This window comes from Clupea harengus, chromosome 10 (assembly GCF_900700415.2).
Source record: "Clupea harengus chromosome 10, Ch_v2.0.2, whole genome shotgun sequence".
Classification (NCBI taxonomy): Eukaryota; Metazoa; Chordata; class Actinopteri; order Clupeiformes; family Clupeidae; genus Clupea; species Clupea harengus.
This window is the reverse complement of record NC_045161.1, coordinates 3,113,962-3,131,277: the sequence shown is the minus strand read 5'-3', so window position 1 is coordinate 3,131,277 and position 17,316 is coordinate 3,113,962. Positions and strand designations below refer to the sequence as shown.

The 17,316-nt window shown below is 44.9% G+C and overlaps 1 protein-coding gene across 2 annotated transcripts in view; it reads right to left on the bottom strand.

Moving 5' to 3' along the window:
• Positions 1–17,316, bottom strand: part of pde4ba (phosphodiesterase 4B, cAMP-specific a) — a 159,970-nt gene that overhangs the window by 118,475 nt on the left and 24,179 nt on the right. The window contains exons 2-3 of one of the 2 annotated variants that reach the window (XM_012842227.3): positions 15,737–15,838; positions 5,165–5,403 (exon numbers count right to left, since the gene is read on the bottom strand). In XM_012842227.3, coding sequence (XP_012697681.1) covers positions 5,165–5,403; positions 15,737–15,778 — 281 coding nt within the window. In that variant the 5' untranslated portion in view covers positions 15,779–15,838. The remainder of the gene's footprint in view (positions 1–5,164; positions 5,404–15,736; positions 15,839–17,316) is intronic. The other variant, XM_031575016.2, reaches the window with a different exon arrangement.

The following is a 17,316-nucleotide window of genomic DNA, read 5'->3' as shown; positions in this document are numbered from 1 at the left end:
ACAGATCCAAAGAGAAGAATTCACCACACAAGGGCATACTTCAAATCCTTCTCCTTAAAATGGAGGACAGACTGTTAGCATGTGGTAAGACGATCCCAACCAAGGACCTCACCGGCAGGGCTGGTCCTCCATATGCAGAGGCAGGGAGGGGGGCAGGAGACAGCAGCTCAAAGAGACCAAACAGACCTTGACGTGTCCTGGGAACTCAGGCGCACACATTCGACACCCTGAGGCATTATGTAACTCAAGTGAGGTGGAGACGAGACGCTTTCGGAACAAACAGCGGTGCAGTGATCGAGCTGCGAGGCTTTCATCTCCCTCACAAAGATTGGGTACGCGTTTTGGCCAAAACCCTGGCAACACGCATGTGTACAACGTAACCCAAATACGTATAAACAACCACACGTTCAAAGGCACGGATGCAGATGAACCACATAAAAAGGGAGAGAGGGAGCGTGGTAGACATATGCACGCACACACACACACAGACACACACACAGACACACACACACACAGACACAGACACACACACACACACACACACACACACACACACAGACACACACACACACACACACACACACAAGGCACTGGTTTTTAATGTCTCTAATTTGGCTGGATGAGTGGCCCAGAAAGAGCCACACTCCCGCTGTCCTGTTCCAGATCCAGCTGATGGCTGGCCCGATAGAGGCCCAGAAAGAGCCAAACTCCCGCGGTCCTGATCCAGATTCAGCTGATGGCTGGCCCGACACAGGCCCCGTCGCAGCCCCACCTGGGAGAGCCGGGAGCTGAATCGACGAGCGTGTGACGGAGACGTCGCGCTCCTCTCCGGCATAATGGTGTCGCGTCAGCAGGAAAGTAATTGTGATTCCCAAAATAACCCGCCTCCCCTCCTCTCCCCTTCGCTCCACTCCGCTCCTCTCCACTGCTCCCTCTATATCCCAGCACACAACACATCAAACAGCAGCACTAACAACTACAACAAGGGCAGAGAGAGAGAGAGAGACAGAGAGCGAGAGAGAGAGAGAGAGACAGAGAGAGAGAGAGAGAGAGAGAGAGAGAGAGACAGAGAGAGAGCAACACACAAACAAGAGAGCAGTGTGTGTGTGTGTGTGTGTGTGTGTGTGTGTGTGTGTGTGTGCGAGAGAGAGAGAGACACAGAGAGAGCAACACACAAACCAGAGAGCAGTGTGTGTGTGTGTGTGTGTGAGAGAGAGAGAGAGAGAGAGAGAGAGAGAGAGACTATCTGTAGGAACTGCAACATTACCATTAAAGTGACAAGGTAATGCCCTTTGAAAGCAAGACACAGACACCCAACAAAACAGAGATGCTAAATACACACGCACGCACATACACAGGCAAACAGGACACAGGTGCTAACAACCAGGTGCTGAGATAGCCAGGAACATATCAGAGAGGCTCCATCGGACACACACACACACACACACAGACACACACAGACACACAGACACACACAGACACACACACACACATCAGCAAGCAATTTCAACAACACTTTGAATAGGTTGCTCCCATGAGAGGAAAAAGGCTAACAAGCTGCAGAGAGGATGCAGACATTAAGGACCTACACAGCAAAGCCGTGGAGTCGATGAAGTGAAGAGTTGTAATATCTGATGAAAGGCGACCGGGGGTTAATGCCATTTAAATAATGACAGGCACAGATCCCATCAAAGCTGAATGCTCAGGACTGGGGACATAAAGAGCAGGGTTCTGAGTGGCAGGGTTAGTGCTAGAGCTGGAGAAAAAGGCACAGACTTGAACTTATTATGTCTTGTGAAGCTCGTGTAGTGTCTTCTTAATAGTACATGAGGAGGCCCCCGTCCACATGACGACGGTGAAAATGGAGAGGTTTTGTTGCATTTTGGCTTTGGGTCCAACCTACCAAGCCTCCACCGCATCCTCAGTCGCAAGTGAACAGAAACTCTATTTTTGATCGCCAGACAGATCATTACGACGGCGTGTTAGTACCGTGCCATTTAGTTTAATGGCATATTAGGGCCATTGTACGTTTAAAAAAAAAAAAAATGATGGGATCTGGGGAAGCGGTTTGTATTCATTGCTCATCCGGCACCAGTGAGATGGAACTGGGATGTTCTTGCGGTGTGTGTTTAAGTTGTACCTCACTAGTAAGTCCTTTTGGTTACAAGCATCTGTCAAATGACTGAATGTCAATGTCAATGTTAATGTTAATGTTAATGTAAATGTAAATGTTCCTATATGAGGCAATCACAGTGCCTTCAGACAGGAGTTTGCCCCTCTCTTATTTAAATGCAGGAGCAGGGCCCTTATTCAAATGAAGGTCTTTTCTAGAACGTTCACGCTATGAAATGTCATTGTACACATGTCACTAGGATTAACATACATGAATAAGGTGGACTTGAATGTACCCGTGAGAAAGAGGACAATCACAGATAAGTCAAGTACGACCGAGATCATGGTGAAAGGACAACGAATGACTTACTGCCCCCCTCTGGTGGAACCTCTGAAGTGCAGTCTCTCGGTCATGCCCATAGCAAAGCAAAACATTCTTGTGAAAATATAATATATTAGTGTGTGTTTTGACCTTTTGGAGACAGTGTTGGTCTGGAGTCTTAAAATAACAATACATCATGGCGTACAGCTTGCAGAAGCAGTAAACATCAGGCCATTAGTATATAGACAACTCTTCCCTGAATGAGGAGATATAATAATTAAGACCTTTGTCAGGTTTTTAATGGCACACACGACACACTGGAACACACACGTGCATATATGGAGGCGATACAGGACACACACACACACACGCAGGTAGGCCTGAGGTCGCGGTGAATTTATTTTCTGCTTTTTTCCCATCATTCAACAGCAGGCGGTGAGCGGCACTAAACAATGGGGGAGATGGTAGCATCAATCATCAATGGAATATCACCACTGCCCGGTTCTACCTCCGCAAGAACAACTATAAAATTCCCAGCTGAGGATGGAAAAGTTCCGTGTTTACACAGAGCAGGAGGGGGTCGGGGGGGGGCAGGCGAGGCGCACTAAGTGCCCATCCACTCTCCAGTGTGTTCATCTCTGATGTGTCCCCCCATCACCTAGCAACCCATAGGGGGGGGGGGGGCTAGAGATGGGAGTGTGTGCATCTGTGTGTGTGTGTGTGTGTGTAGAGGGGGGAGAGGACGGGTTCAGGGCAGTGAAGCTAGTTAAAGGGTCTTTATGGCTTCACCTCTGGGACAGGACGTACTGTGCAATAAGAAATCAGACGCACGTAAAGGATGCAGAGATAAGGCAGGCGCGTGGAAAACATGAGTGGAACCAATGAAAACACACTATGTGTACTCACATGCATGCACACGCGGACACAGACACGCACACACACACGCAATCACATCTCAGTGCATACGTATATATACACCCACACAGGCATACATTACCAAAGCACAGGACACACTCACATACACACACCCATCACACACACAGTAGCTCAGTGACGTCACAATGTGCATACACACAGTGTAAATGTATACTTCATACACACCCATTTAACATTTAACAACCACACCCCACCCCCCACCCCACACACACGTACTACATCAACCACACAGAAACTCAAACACACAGTGAGTGGTTCAGTGGACTCAGCAGAGTCCCATTCGACCCAGAAGTCCGCTGCCTGCACTCTGCTCCAGGCCCGATGGCCACGCCACCTCCACGTCACGCTCCAGCTCACAGGAACCATTTGGGCCAGGCAACAATCAATCAATCAAAGTTGTCATGGGCAGCACACAGCTGTCAGTCAGCACATCCCACACACACACTCACACACATCAACCTGACAAGAGCCTGACAGGTTCAGAATTCATACATGACATAGCAGCAGCAGCAGAACCCCTGATGATCAAGGATCACGATCTTTCTAGGACAGAGACTTCAATTCAAGCTGCCATCTTAAGTGAAAGAGATGCAAGGGAAACATCATGCCTATCTCTGACTGTCACTGGGCTGCACAATGCTTTTGAAAGCAACTGAGGCAGTTTGACATATTAGTACATCAGAATCAATACTTAACAACGTAATCAGATCCGTTGTTTCCATGATTGCGTCATTGTCACCATTTTCTCTTGATGAATGTATTTTCAGGCATTTGTGCTTGAAGTCATAGCGAGCTTCAGATGAATGTGTATTTCTGTAGCTGGGTGCTTCTTTTCTGCCCCTCCACGGCAAGCTGTTGACAGCCATGTCTCTAGGATTGGTATGACTTGCGCTTTTTTTTTCTTTTTTTCTTTTCTTATTGCTCTCATTCTGTCTTTTTCCCTTTTACCCATTTTTTTTTCTTTTTCTCTCTGTTATCTAATATTGTCACAATGGCAGTCTTGTAATACCTTTTATTTCTATTTTTTTGCCAAATCGTCTGTTTCCGCATTCCAAAAACAACAACCAAATCATTCCTGTCTTCTCTAAGGAGAGCTCAGGCTCCGACGTGCAGTATCTCCAGAGGCAGCCGCACCTAGTAGAGTGAGGAGGAGGAGGAGGAGGAGGAGGAGGATGGCATTCGTCCCGACTCCTCTTCACCCCTGACCTCACAAGCACACTGCTCACGAACAACACCCTGCAGCTTCAAGGTCAAATAGAGACACACACACACACACACACACACTCCAAGCCCAGGAGGGACAGACACTCGTTCTACTTCTTCCCTGTCATCTTGCTCATCCCCCTTTCTCTCACTCTCTCTGTCTCTGAAGTTCATGCCCATCACTCATGTTACATAACCGGCCCTTGTGTATCTGTTCAGGAATTCCAAGTTTGAAATGCCTTCAGTTATTAATAGTGCCTACCTGAAAATCTGACACCCAAATGAAAGACTTAAAAAGCAAAATCTAATTTATTTATGAACGCATAGATTCACTGACCTGACCTGCAGTTGACCCACATCTGCCCCGAACCCAACACAGAAACCAGATCACATATCATACACAGTACACAGCTGGCGGAAAACACAACACAAGGCAATAGGCCCACGCAACCTCACCACCCCCCACCACCCACCTGCACACACACACACACACACACACACACACACACACACACACACACACACACACACACACACACACACACACACACACACACACACACACACACACACACACACACACACACTTACCAGTCTGGGTCTACAGGGGTGATGTCAATGCGTGGGGGCGCAGCGAAGGGTAGCGAGGTGGGTCGGGTCATGTACTCATCATCGGGCGTGCGTGACCTCTCTGCCTGTCGCCATGACAGCGGCGGCAGCTGAAGGGTGCCAGAGAACCGGCGGCGACCCCTGCGCAGGTCCACCCCAAGTGTGCAGGTAGAAGAGGTGAAGGACTCAGCCATCCCACAGTCAGGAGGTTCTTTACTGTCCTAAAGAGAGATGGAGAGAGATATGCATGCTATAGAATAGGTTTTTATACACGTATACATACACAATGCATATATATCGTTTTTGTTCTGTAATATCTAAGCTTATTTTACGTACAAGTCTACACACAGACATGTTGATTTCTTCTTTTTTGTGTTTATTCTTATTCTTTGTATGGCTGCGTTGGCAATAAAAGTTTCCTAGTTGGCATGGCAGTGAAGCACTTTTGAATTTGAATTTGTATTTTAGAGATAGGAGGATAGAGAGTAGGGGGGAGGAGAGAGAGAGTAGAGAGAAAGCTAAATACTTTGTGCTCCTTAGTCTGTACTTCATTCCCCTCATCCCGTGCTTCAGGATCCCACACATTTGTAAATGTACTTGGCAGGCCTGAGCAACCCAATGAATCAGGTGACCTGAGAACCAATAGCAATACAGCGATCCTCTGCTGAAGTTCTCCTTCAGTCCACTAGAGGGCGATGTCCACCTTCTTATTGACGACTAGAAGCAACATTTCAGAAAAACTCCACACAGGCCTCGAATGTATTTCTACTCTTATTACAAGTATGAGAAGATATTAAGTATGATTACAAATAGACATTCATTCTCATCAGGCAACCCATCAACACAACCCATCAATGCATTAGTGGTCAGCATGAAAGGGTTTAGGATTAGCCATCTATTTAATCAGCTATTAATTAAGACCTGCAGAGACAGCTCCGAGGACTCCACAGCCAATCAATGACTTTAATCAGTCAGCTGAGATGGGCAATAAAATAAGCCCCTTTCACACTCACACACACACACACACATCAACCTTGCCAGAGACAGAGGTAGATACCACGGGCCAAATTGATTAGTCAAACCCGATTTCACGTTAAGCATTAATCGTTGACACCCAATGTGTAACTCAAGAGAAGAATGAATGTCACAGAATGGAGTCAGGATCCCTTTGCTTTTGTGAGTGAGTGAGTGAGTGAGTGAGTGGGCTTTTCGATTCCTCCCATTATCAGTCCAGAGAGTGCTGAGGGGATCTAACGCGTGTCCATGCAGGGCCCAGAGTTAGCCCTTCCACAGACGTAATCTAATTCCATCCCATCTGCTCTGTCTGTGATATAGAAGATCTAGTTAGCAAAGCGGGCTAATGTGAGATGCTATAGAACAGACACGGCGCAACAACTTTTGGTAGAAAGTTCCGGCTCAGGCGGGAACAGACACGGAGACGCTAATGGCGTCTTCTCACAAACTCTTGAAGAAAAGAGGATTAGCATGTGTAAGATATAGAACCCTTTGACAAAAAAAGGGGAAAAGTTCATCTTCACAGCAGAACATTGCATGCACCAGATACCTACAACATTCTCAAGGGCACTAAAGGTTCACCCTTTAGGATTTAAAAAGCAGGAACTTACCAGGCATAGCTTAAAGCTTGCCAACATTTTAGAAAGGATTTAAAGTAGCTTTTAGGTCATTACAAGGTTCTCACTCTTCATAGCATTCTATAGTTTTTCCTCCAATTCTTACCATTAAGAGAGTATATTCATCAAGAATGAATTTGATTCCCCGAATTCAAGTTATGGCAGTTTATTGTACTCACAAGTCTTCTGAAACAGCATTTCCAGGTAATTCAGAACTTTTTAAAAAAAAAAAAATACTGCTTGTGTCAATGCAGTGTAATTTACTCAATGAAAAATCTATCTACAATCTATATGCATGCTCTAGATCGCTAGGGCACATGTACAATCCCCTATACAGTCAGCCTTCAAATCAAATGTTTCCCAGAGCTTCAAGGAGCCTTTAAAGGAAACCAGAGAACCCTTTCTGAGTATGAGGCAAGTGAGCTATACTGCATACACAAAAACAAATGACAAAGACCTGCTCTTTCATCCTATCCCCTCGTATGGAAGCCTTGAGACTTGGCTCTCGTCTACCCACAGATGAAAACAGAACCGAGGACAACCTTTTTGAACAGTGACCTCAGCATGGACAGAAAGAAAAAGCGGAAACACATTCATGCGCGATCACAACTGGAAGAGCCCACAGGACACAGATGACCTATGCAACCGCAGAAACACCTACAGTGTTCTGGTGATGCACCACAGCAGCATGGTATACAACAACAGAAAACACAACAACCTTGATAAAACCCTCAGATAAAACATTACACAAACAGAGAGCACAGGCCATGCCAGCAGCACACAGTCAAGCAAGGTCAGCTTGCGACAAGGGCCAACGCGGAGCATATCCGGAGAGCAACACAAGCTGATCTGAAACCTGTGATATGGGCAGGATATATTTTTCAGTTCAGTTTTCTCAGTTGACTTATAAACACATATTTTCTCACAGGATGAATAAATAGCGGTCAGATTGAAGTGTGGTACCAACACACTCACACACTCACATAAAACACCCACACTCACTACGGGAACCCTTTAATTATTGAGAGAATAAAAAATTGTGAATAAGAGGAATGATGCTGGCCAAGGAGTACAGTGAAATCATCTTTGATGCCAGGCCCCACAATAACCTGGCTTCTTGTATGGTATAGTTTACCATGACGACAGCAAGCAGCTCCCTAGGTCTACAGTGCCAGGCTGCAGTCAGGTGTGTCTCCAGGGAGGGAGGAGGGCAGATGAAGGGGGTCAGCTGGGGAGCAGACGCACCCTCGGGCCGTGCTACAGATCCTGTAGCGAAGGAGGATCTACCTGGCATTTTACCGTTAGGCATTCACATAGAGGAGAACAGTGTGTCTCCGTGCCTTTGTGTGTGTGTGTGTTTGTTTACCTTTGTATTCTTTCAATAACTGACCTACAAATGTCATCATCATATCCTCATATGGGAACTATTCACCACAAAAAGCACTTAGATTAAGATTCACCCTTCAGGACAGACTGTACGGGACATCTTTATTATGCGGGTGTGGATGTGTATGTATTGAATTGCAAGATTGCATTGCATCTGTAGTCCTAAGCTGCACTGAAACGGCAGAACATTTCGCTGACCAGGTACTTAGCAGTGGTGGTGGCATACACACTCTGGCCGGGGACCGCGTACGCCTCTGGACACTGGGTGAAGGAGTTCATGGCCACAACGATTGATTGCCCTGGTCATGGTGGGAAAGGGCCCAGGATGTCCACCCAAGGTTCTAATGTAGAAACCAGAATTTAGTTGCCCAACCTACATATCCAAACGCCCACCTCAGGATGACATCCTGATAACGCCACTGTTTATTAATATTTTGAAATAATATGATCATATAAGGTAACACCAGTATCAGACCTTCAGGGCCTGGCTCCTAAACCAAAATGAAAAAGAAAAAAATACACCCCCCCCCCCCCTCACACACACACACACACACACACACACACAATGTCAAACACCTACTATGCCACTGACTGGACTTACTTTCATACTTTACCCTTCAGCTTTACAATGTACGCATTCTTTTTATTCTTTTTTTTTAAATCCAGAATTGTATTTCATGTTGGAAACCCTTGAACCTATTTTGTCAGTCTTTGCTAAAGTGGCAGCATTTAAGATATGTGTGTGCGCAATTGTTTCATATTGTATACAGCCATTTCTCCACAGCATATTGAGATATTGCTTTTTTTTGTGTGTGTGTGTGATCGCCCAGTGCTAACAAACATAAAGCCTACGCGTTCTCTTTTGCCCTCCAGCTTCATATTTTTATTTCTCTCTTTACTCCTTGCGTGTGTGTGTGTGTGTGTTGTGGGTCTGTGCAGTGCTACTCATCTTCTCCCCAGCACCCTCGTCTCATCTAGCCATTGTTCACCCAGCCCTGCAGACTCTGCAGAAGGCCTCTGTGCTTTCATTGAGGAGTGGAATCGTGTCATAGAGGGAGGAGTGTTCCCGTCGACACATATGTGTGTGTCCTTGGGGGAGTGTGAATGACTAACTCTGAGATTGTGACATAGCCCCATGAATGTGTCTCTGTTTTATCTCTTTTTTTTTTATTGATGGACAGTGTTAATATGGTGCCTGTGGTATCTCTCTCTCTCTTTCTCTCTCTTTCTCTCTCTCTCTGTGTTGACAGAATTGACAATGTGTGTAAGCAACCAGAACAGAACATCTTCAGTAAAGGTTCAGCATTAATCTCTGCCTACAACAGTCGGTCTCTCAGCCCAGTCACTCACATGGAGTTAGAATTGTTTCAAAATCACAAATAAATGTTACGCAATTCACAAATATTTGTTGTGATTCATTTCACGTGTTTTACAAATAAATGTCATACAATTCACAAATGTATTTCCTGATTCACATATAAATGTCACAAAACACTGTTGAATTTAATTACAGACTAACGAACGTACATTCACACACCCCTCGCCTTTTGTGAACATCCCTGAATTTATTTGTGGATTTTGTTTTCTCCAAAATGATATTCTATGCTCTATGCAGCCTTTCAGATGTCTGTATATTCGAGGGTATAATTGAATGTGACCATATTGTGTTACATCTGTACAGTGTCCAGTTATGTTGACTGCTATACAGACCCTCCAGGATTCTGCGATGTTGCGATCGCAACTATTAACCTAAATTCAATCATTTCCCATGAATTCAGCGCGACGTTGCAATTTTAACCCATCACCGCAAATTTGACCAATCATCGTCGTCTCCCACAACTCCCTCCATTCCGCGGCTACACCAAGGGCCGAATTTCTGCCCTGCGGACGCTGTGCGGACACTAGCAGGGTTCTAATCCGTTGTAAAATTTATGCTACTCCGATTTCACAGAGTCGGACACAGGGAACGCCCCTCCGAACCCAGGGAACGCCTCTACGACTTTAATCGCTCTCTCTGAACCCTCTCCGAGCACCTCGGAGAGGCTGTCGTGCACCTACTCATTTTTCTAACTTCCCGTACGAGATTCCCATACGAGGTTTGCTCGGAGAGGGCTCGGAGTAGCATAAATTAAGCATGAGAATGGCTACACCAGACAGGGAAACCGGACGTTCAGAAATAGACCTGACTTCTATTAATATATATAATATATATATATTATTATATAATTATACATTTTGCTGTGAATAATTAAGGAAGCAATAAATCCGATTATTTCCCAAACCCTCGAGAGCTGTTACCATGGAGATTTAACGATACTTTCTGTTTGAAGATAAGGTAGCAGCTAGTGTTGAAGAATGGATGACTTGAAATTGGACGACTTTAAATTAATATATGAAATTGAACAATACAAACACCTGCAAATACGGATGCACATACGGATAAAATAAATCAACAAGGATAGCTAAACAGATTGATAAGCATAGAATGAGAACAGCAGAAACGCAGACGACGAGACAGATCACAGTGACACAGGCTGGGTTTTTTGTGTCATGTGAGGGCTGAGACATTCATAACATTTTATTCAGTCTTACTGATGTTCCTTTTATAATACCAACAGGTGCACTTCCTTGTGGATAAGTAAAGCCTATTTTGCTAAATTTTTGTAGTCCTGGTAATCTTTTGTTTGGCATGTTGGTAAGGACCACTTCTCAACGGTTTAGTTTTTTTAATGAATGTTTGTTTATTAATTACTTTTTTTCATTTTCATTTAATTATAATTACAAAGTTTTCATCGCAACTTTCACTTGCTCCCGCAATTTCATTGCAACAAACACCTTTAACTCAATTGTTTCATTTTTTTAACTATGTTATTATGTTATTCCATCCTTCCTGTCCAGCAGTTTACAACATACCCTGGAAATGTGCCAATTTCGGAGTGAAATAAAGGTTTGTATCTATTTTTTAATTTTTTAAATCCATCACGCATGCCCTTCGTGAAATGACAATGATGACTGATACTATTGCAGTTTGTTGGCTAGTTTTGTTGCTAGCTAACGTTAGCTAATGCTTAGCCTCCAACAGAGATAACGTTAACCAAGTTAAACACCATACAGTGTTATCCTGATGTAAAGCCTATACTCAAAGCAGCATGTTTGTCCAAATTAATCGCTGAGGTTGTTAAAGATGGACATTACATTCTCACCAGGGTACAACAGCTTCTCCAGGCATTTCTGGCTAACGTAAGTGGCCGATGCCTGTCTAATTTCTGTTTGATTTACACGTTATCTAGTTACACCAAAAATTAAGGAATTCCCCCTCATGATAGAATATAACACTTGCTTTTCAATACCAGGCCTGATATGTTGTAAAATAAAAATCTATTGTCCTTCTGTTTAACTTGTTTTATTTCACTTGTTTCGGCTACCTGTAATTTTAATATTAGCCTAGATAGGCTATATTAGCATATACATTGAGCTGATAGGAGAAGGTGCTAGTTTCGGCAAGTTTTTTAGACGAAGTGCTGTGTTTTAACATGAACTAACATATGGTTTGAAGTTGCTGGTTGAAATAAACGAATCTGTCTGGATTCCGTTAACTCAGCATTGAGTTGGTCCAACTTACTCAGAGTTAAAACATTGTTTGAGCGGCCTTTGCAGCTGCTCTGTTTCGAGAAAGCAAACTGTTTGAGATGACAGGTCGGATGACTGCCATTCTTTCAAATACGTAGTTCGAGCATGCTCAATCACGCATGACGACAAGGGGTTGAATAAGCTAAACATGTTACATTCCCACTAGGTGGGCAGCTATCATACGCCATTGAAACACTGATTCCGCTTTGTGTAATCTGTTGTATGCAGAAATTGTAAGAGACAGACTGTAGAAAATTTCATTTTGAAAAAAAAAAATGCATTTGTGCGTCAGGAAAGTCTCACAAATCCACAAATAAATGCAGGGATGTTCACAATTGGCCAGTGGTTCGTAAATGCACATTCGTTATTTTGTAAACAAATGTATCAGTGTTTAGATTTGTGAATAACGTGACATTTATATGTGAACCAGGAAAATCAAATTTCTTTGTGAATTCCTAAACTATTCTAACTCCATACACTCAAACCTGTAGGCTACACACCAACGTCAAACACACTCAACACCAATACCAATACCACACTATTGCACATGCAAGCACGCACACACACACACACACACACACACACAAGCTTTTGTCAAATTCAATCCACTTCAACCTGTTCCCTATTCATTTAGTATTCATCCAAACACGCCACACACTAGTTTCCTCCATCACCCCATCTGACTCACTGACTGTCAAAGTTCTTTTTGTTGACGGGAACCTGTCACTGCCTTCGTGATTATTTGTGTTAATGTGTTAACACTCAAAAAGTGCAGATCAACACCTGTACCAATTAGAAGCAATCATTTCTTAACATTTGAGGGAGGAAGGTGAAAAGGACACTCTTGACCCCCCCCCCCCCCCCCCCCCCCCCACCCCACCTGTCTGATTCTGTCTGGCCTGCAGTCACGTCTGGAACAGGAAGTTTGTCACCAGGAGCTGGGCGGGACAGGACATGTCACAGCTAATGTGCTTCTGGGCCGGCTGCTCAGCGAGGACCTGTCAGAAATGCCCTTTTCTTCACAGCCCCGAAAACACCCACAGACATCTACAGCACACAGCCCTGAAGTGTGGCTGCTTCACTCCGTGTCCACTGATACAACACGGCGTATAAAACCTGACTGAGGGTGTTGTTCAAGGATTTGATGAATGGACAAAGGGACTAGTGTGCACAGGGAAATAGGTTGATGTAAAGGGCCAGAAAGGGGAACACACAGAGAGACAGATAGTAGAAAGATGTGACAGAGAGGATGGGACAACTGCTGGACTGCTGGTGTCCAATCACCAATGCAAGGAACAATATAGACTGATTATGGGAGAGGCTGACTCATGATCCACACAATGCTTGAAAAACACACAGATTTTATGAGCACACACATTCACAAGTTAGCTCCATACATCATCAATGAACAACATTCAGTCTGAACAGCAGAGAGGATAGACTCAGAATAATACTCAGGCACACAAACAATCACACGCACACTTATTTATGCACTCATAGGGATCTCATCTAGATTACACAGCCACGGTATGCACAGGAAAGACACAGATGCGGGAAAGCATGTAGAAAAAAGACTGAATGCAGCACGTTTGTGAGTACATGTGTACATTCTGTATTGTGTGTATGTCCTTCCTGTCCTCTTTGAATGGCGCAGATGTACACGTGAATGAAGGACATCTTCAGTGTCACCAGCAGTCATCCAGTTCAGCAGGAAGAGCCAAGTGAATAGAAGTCTATCTAGAAACCCATCTAGCGGGCATGACTGCCGGATGAGATTATGTGACGAGGCACAGACAAGAACAATATTTTAAGCCTTCTCAAGAAAAACAAAAGAGCTATTGTACACCAGAAAAAAAAAGAATTAAATTTATATATTCTTGCTGGCTCTGGCCAGCTAATGAACGGCTTTAATTCCTTTCAAAATGGAGCTCTTCCCCACCTCCTCCTCTCTGGTGCATTGTGAAACACAGTGAACAAGCCCTGGACAGACATGTGATACTAATCTGCTGCACCTCAGGGGTGTGAGTGCACTGCTTTGCATGTTTCAGCGCTGTTTACATTACTGAGCACCGGCGGCGGTGGCGGTGGTGGTGGTGGTGGTGGTGGTGGCGGCGAGGCGAAGCCATCAGATACGCGGCGCCCGCCGGAGCCAGGTGCGTCTCGGCAGACCCAGCCTGCTTGTTGACAAGTGCAGCACGCCACTCTCATGCCTCCCATGATCCATAATTCATTTGCAGCTTTTAATTTTTCACTGAGACAGGGAGCTTATTTCAAAAGGCGTAAATGTTACCCGAGGCTTGTTAGCTGGAAATCGCTCTCTCACTCTAACAGGTGACAGGAGGCAATGAAAAAAAATGCAGAAGGGTGCTCAGGTATAGAGGGGTTTATAAAAACACATTTTTAATTGAAACAAGCTTTAGAGTCGGTTGGAGTGTTGAGAATATGATCCATATGAAAAACACTGAATGAAATGCTGAACCCATCCTGAAGAGAATGGTTCAGCTCTGACCTGGTCGTTTACTTTCACCAGGAACCTACAGGTTGTTCAGTGGCCTTTTCTTGAGTGTATGAATATGTTTTTGTGTTTTTTGTTTCTATGAGAGTGAATGCTTTGTGTTTTTTACCCGGTGTGTGTGTGTGCGCATGTGTGTGCACAAATGCAGAAAAACACACACACTTGTCACCCTTTTTCTCCTTCTGATTTGAAACACCACACAACAACCACACCTCTCTATCCACACACACACACACACCACACACACACACACACACCCGACATCTTGACATTAACCACAGAGACAGTGTGCTAGGTCAATTCAGGACAGGAAGAGCTCATACACTACCATAAGTGGAGAGGTGGCTGGTGGGGGTTATATGTGCTGGGGTGTGGAGGTGAGGAGAGCAGGAGGCCTGAAAGACCCCCCCCCCCCACACACACACACACACACACACACACCCCCTCCCTCCTGTCAGCACTGATGCAATCTGCCCGCGTGTGCTGGGGGGGCTGGTGTTCCTTCCTCTGCCCGCACCCCGTGATTCGAGGGAATTGAGAGTAGATCACATGTTCTCATGCGCAAACACGAGCCAGCCGGCCACCTCGCCGAGGACAACAAATGTGAGCCGAATGTGTAATTGGTCATCAGCTGGAGCAGGGCGACTCTCCGAGCGGCGGGGTTTTTCTTATTTAATCACACATGCAGACACACACACATGCAGACACACACACACATGCAGACACACACAAATGCACAACCAGCAGCTGTGGCCCAATGCTCCACTGTGTGCCCAAACTCAATCTTACACACACACACACACACACACACACAAACAAATACAGAAACACACACAAACACAAAAGCAAAAACACACAAACACTCACACACACACTTTAGTAAGTATATTTCCGCTCGTATTTGTTTTCTGCTGCATTTCAACAGGGCATCAATAACTCACAAACCATCAGTGGTACAGATTTCCCCCGACCTTTTGTTTCTCTCCACCTCTCCCTCGCACACAGAAAGGAAGAGACACCAGCACTGAGAGAAAGTAATGGGTTATGAAGCACAGGGAGAGAGAGAGAAAGAGAGTGGTGTGACGGCTTTTCACCACAAGGTCTTCATCTCATGAAAAGCACCCGTCTTCATCCCCCAGTCTCCCCAGTCTCCCCTGTCAGACAGCGGTTTGTTCAGTTTGATCATCAGCGCTCTCCCTAGAGCTGCTGGGAGGACTCCTTCCCCATTCTGTCTCTTCTTTCTCTGTCTGTCTGTCTCTCTCCTTCCCCCCCTCTCTCTCTCTCTCTCTCTCTCTCTCTCTCTCTCTTTCTCTATCCCCCACCCACCCCCGTACTGGTTTTTTCAGATTCTGTTTTGAGAGTGAAGTCTCAGAGTGCTCATGTTGAACTCACATTGTTTGGTGACACTGTCAACACGCTCCTACTCTTCCTCATCTTAATCTTCGCCGGAGTATTCTCCTTGCCTTCTGACAACAGCCAGCTCTCCCGACACACCTGCAAGGAGGGCAGGGAGTGAGGAGGGGGTAACAGAAGGAAGCCGGTTAGTGAGAGTGTGTGTGTGTGTGTGTGTGTGTGTGTGTGAGTGTGTGTGTGTTCAAAGTCAGAGACACACCACATGAACTGCATGAATAATTGATTGCGTTCGGAACACAACGTTCCCCTCAGACCAAAACCGCACTATAAACAACACGTCAAATGGAGATCTCCATAGAGTTCCACAGTGCTGGTCATTGCCAGTGAAACATTCTTGTATATCTTAAGAAAGGGCATTTTTTTTAAAGCACCTGCTTCCTCCGGATAGGAAGTGGTTTTGCAACACCTCATCACAGATGAGACCTCCTCCATCTAAACCCATTCAGACCTCTCCAGCTCACTCAGAGTCCATCAGATCAAGACTTCACTGCAACTGCAGCTGCTGAAAGTGGAGGCCACTCCACTACTTTCACTATCTTGAACTTAGAATGGAATCAATTCAGCCATATGACTCCATCTTCCATTTCATGAGGAAAACTACTGATAACAGAGCGGAAGGAATGACTATGTTCATGTTTCATTTCAGCCACTATAGTGAGGTGGTTTTAACCCCATTCTGATTATGGCAGGATTGCACGTAAAGTGTAATCGTACCCGAAAATGTGTTTGACTGAACTGTGATGAAACGTATCAATGCTGCTGTTAATATTGACAAAGTTTTGATACATTTTTTTATTATAAATATTACATTTTATGGGTTGAAAATGGCTCATCATGCCATCTACTGTCATCCTGAACCAATGCTGGCGTACAGTATCAGTCAAAAGATTGGACACACCGTCTCATTAAAAATGTTTTTTTTTTATTATGTTCTACAGTGTAGATTAATACTGAAGAAATCAAAACACATATGGAATTATGTAATAAAAATAAGGTGTTAAACAAACCAGAATATGTTTTCATATTTTAGATTCTTCAAAGTAGCCACCTTTTGCTTTGATGACAGCTTTGCACTCTCTTGCACACTCGGGTATTGTAACCACATGTCTGCGTGTTCCCAATCTGGCAGCCTTCCCAGGTCAGCCTGACTGCCTGACTGCCTGACTACTCATGCTTCCTCACTCACCAAAATATCAGCTCCCTCGCCACGCAGCAGTCATATGCTCTCTCACAAACCCGAGGTCTGTTCAGAGAGCCGCATCCCACTGCCACAGCACCACCTACCCCACACTGAGTCAAGGAAAAAAGGCAGCTAAGCCTCATCCCCAAGCCATCCGGCTTTACAGCATGGGGGAATCTGCTGAAGATCAGACAGACATTCTCAGACGGTGATATATGCCCTTGTGTGAGCCGTTTTCATCTACTCAGAATGTTATCCTTGTATAAACACCAGACGTATCATTTTCCAGATAGATCATAGGAGTCGTGCATGATATAAGTGAACTCTCTCTCCACGTCCATAGGCCAACGCCATCACTGGCACCCAAGGCAATTATCTT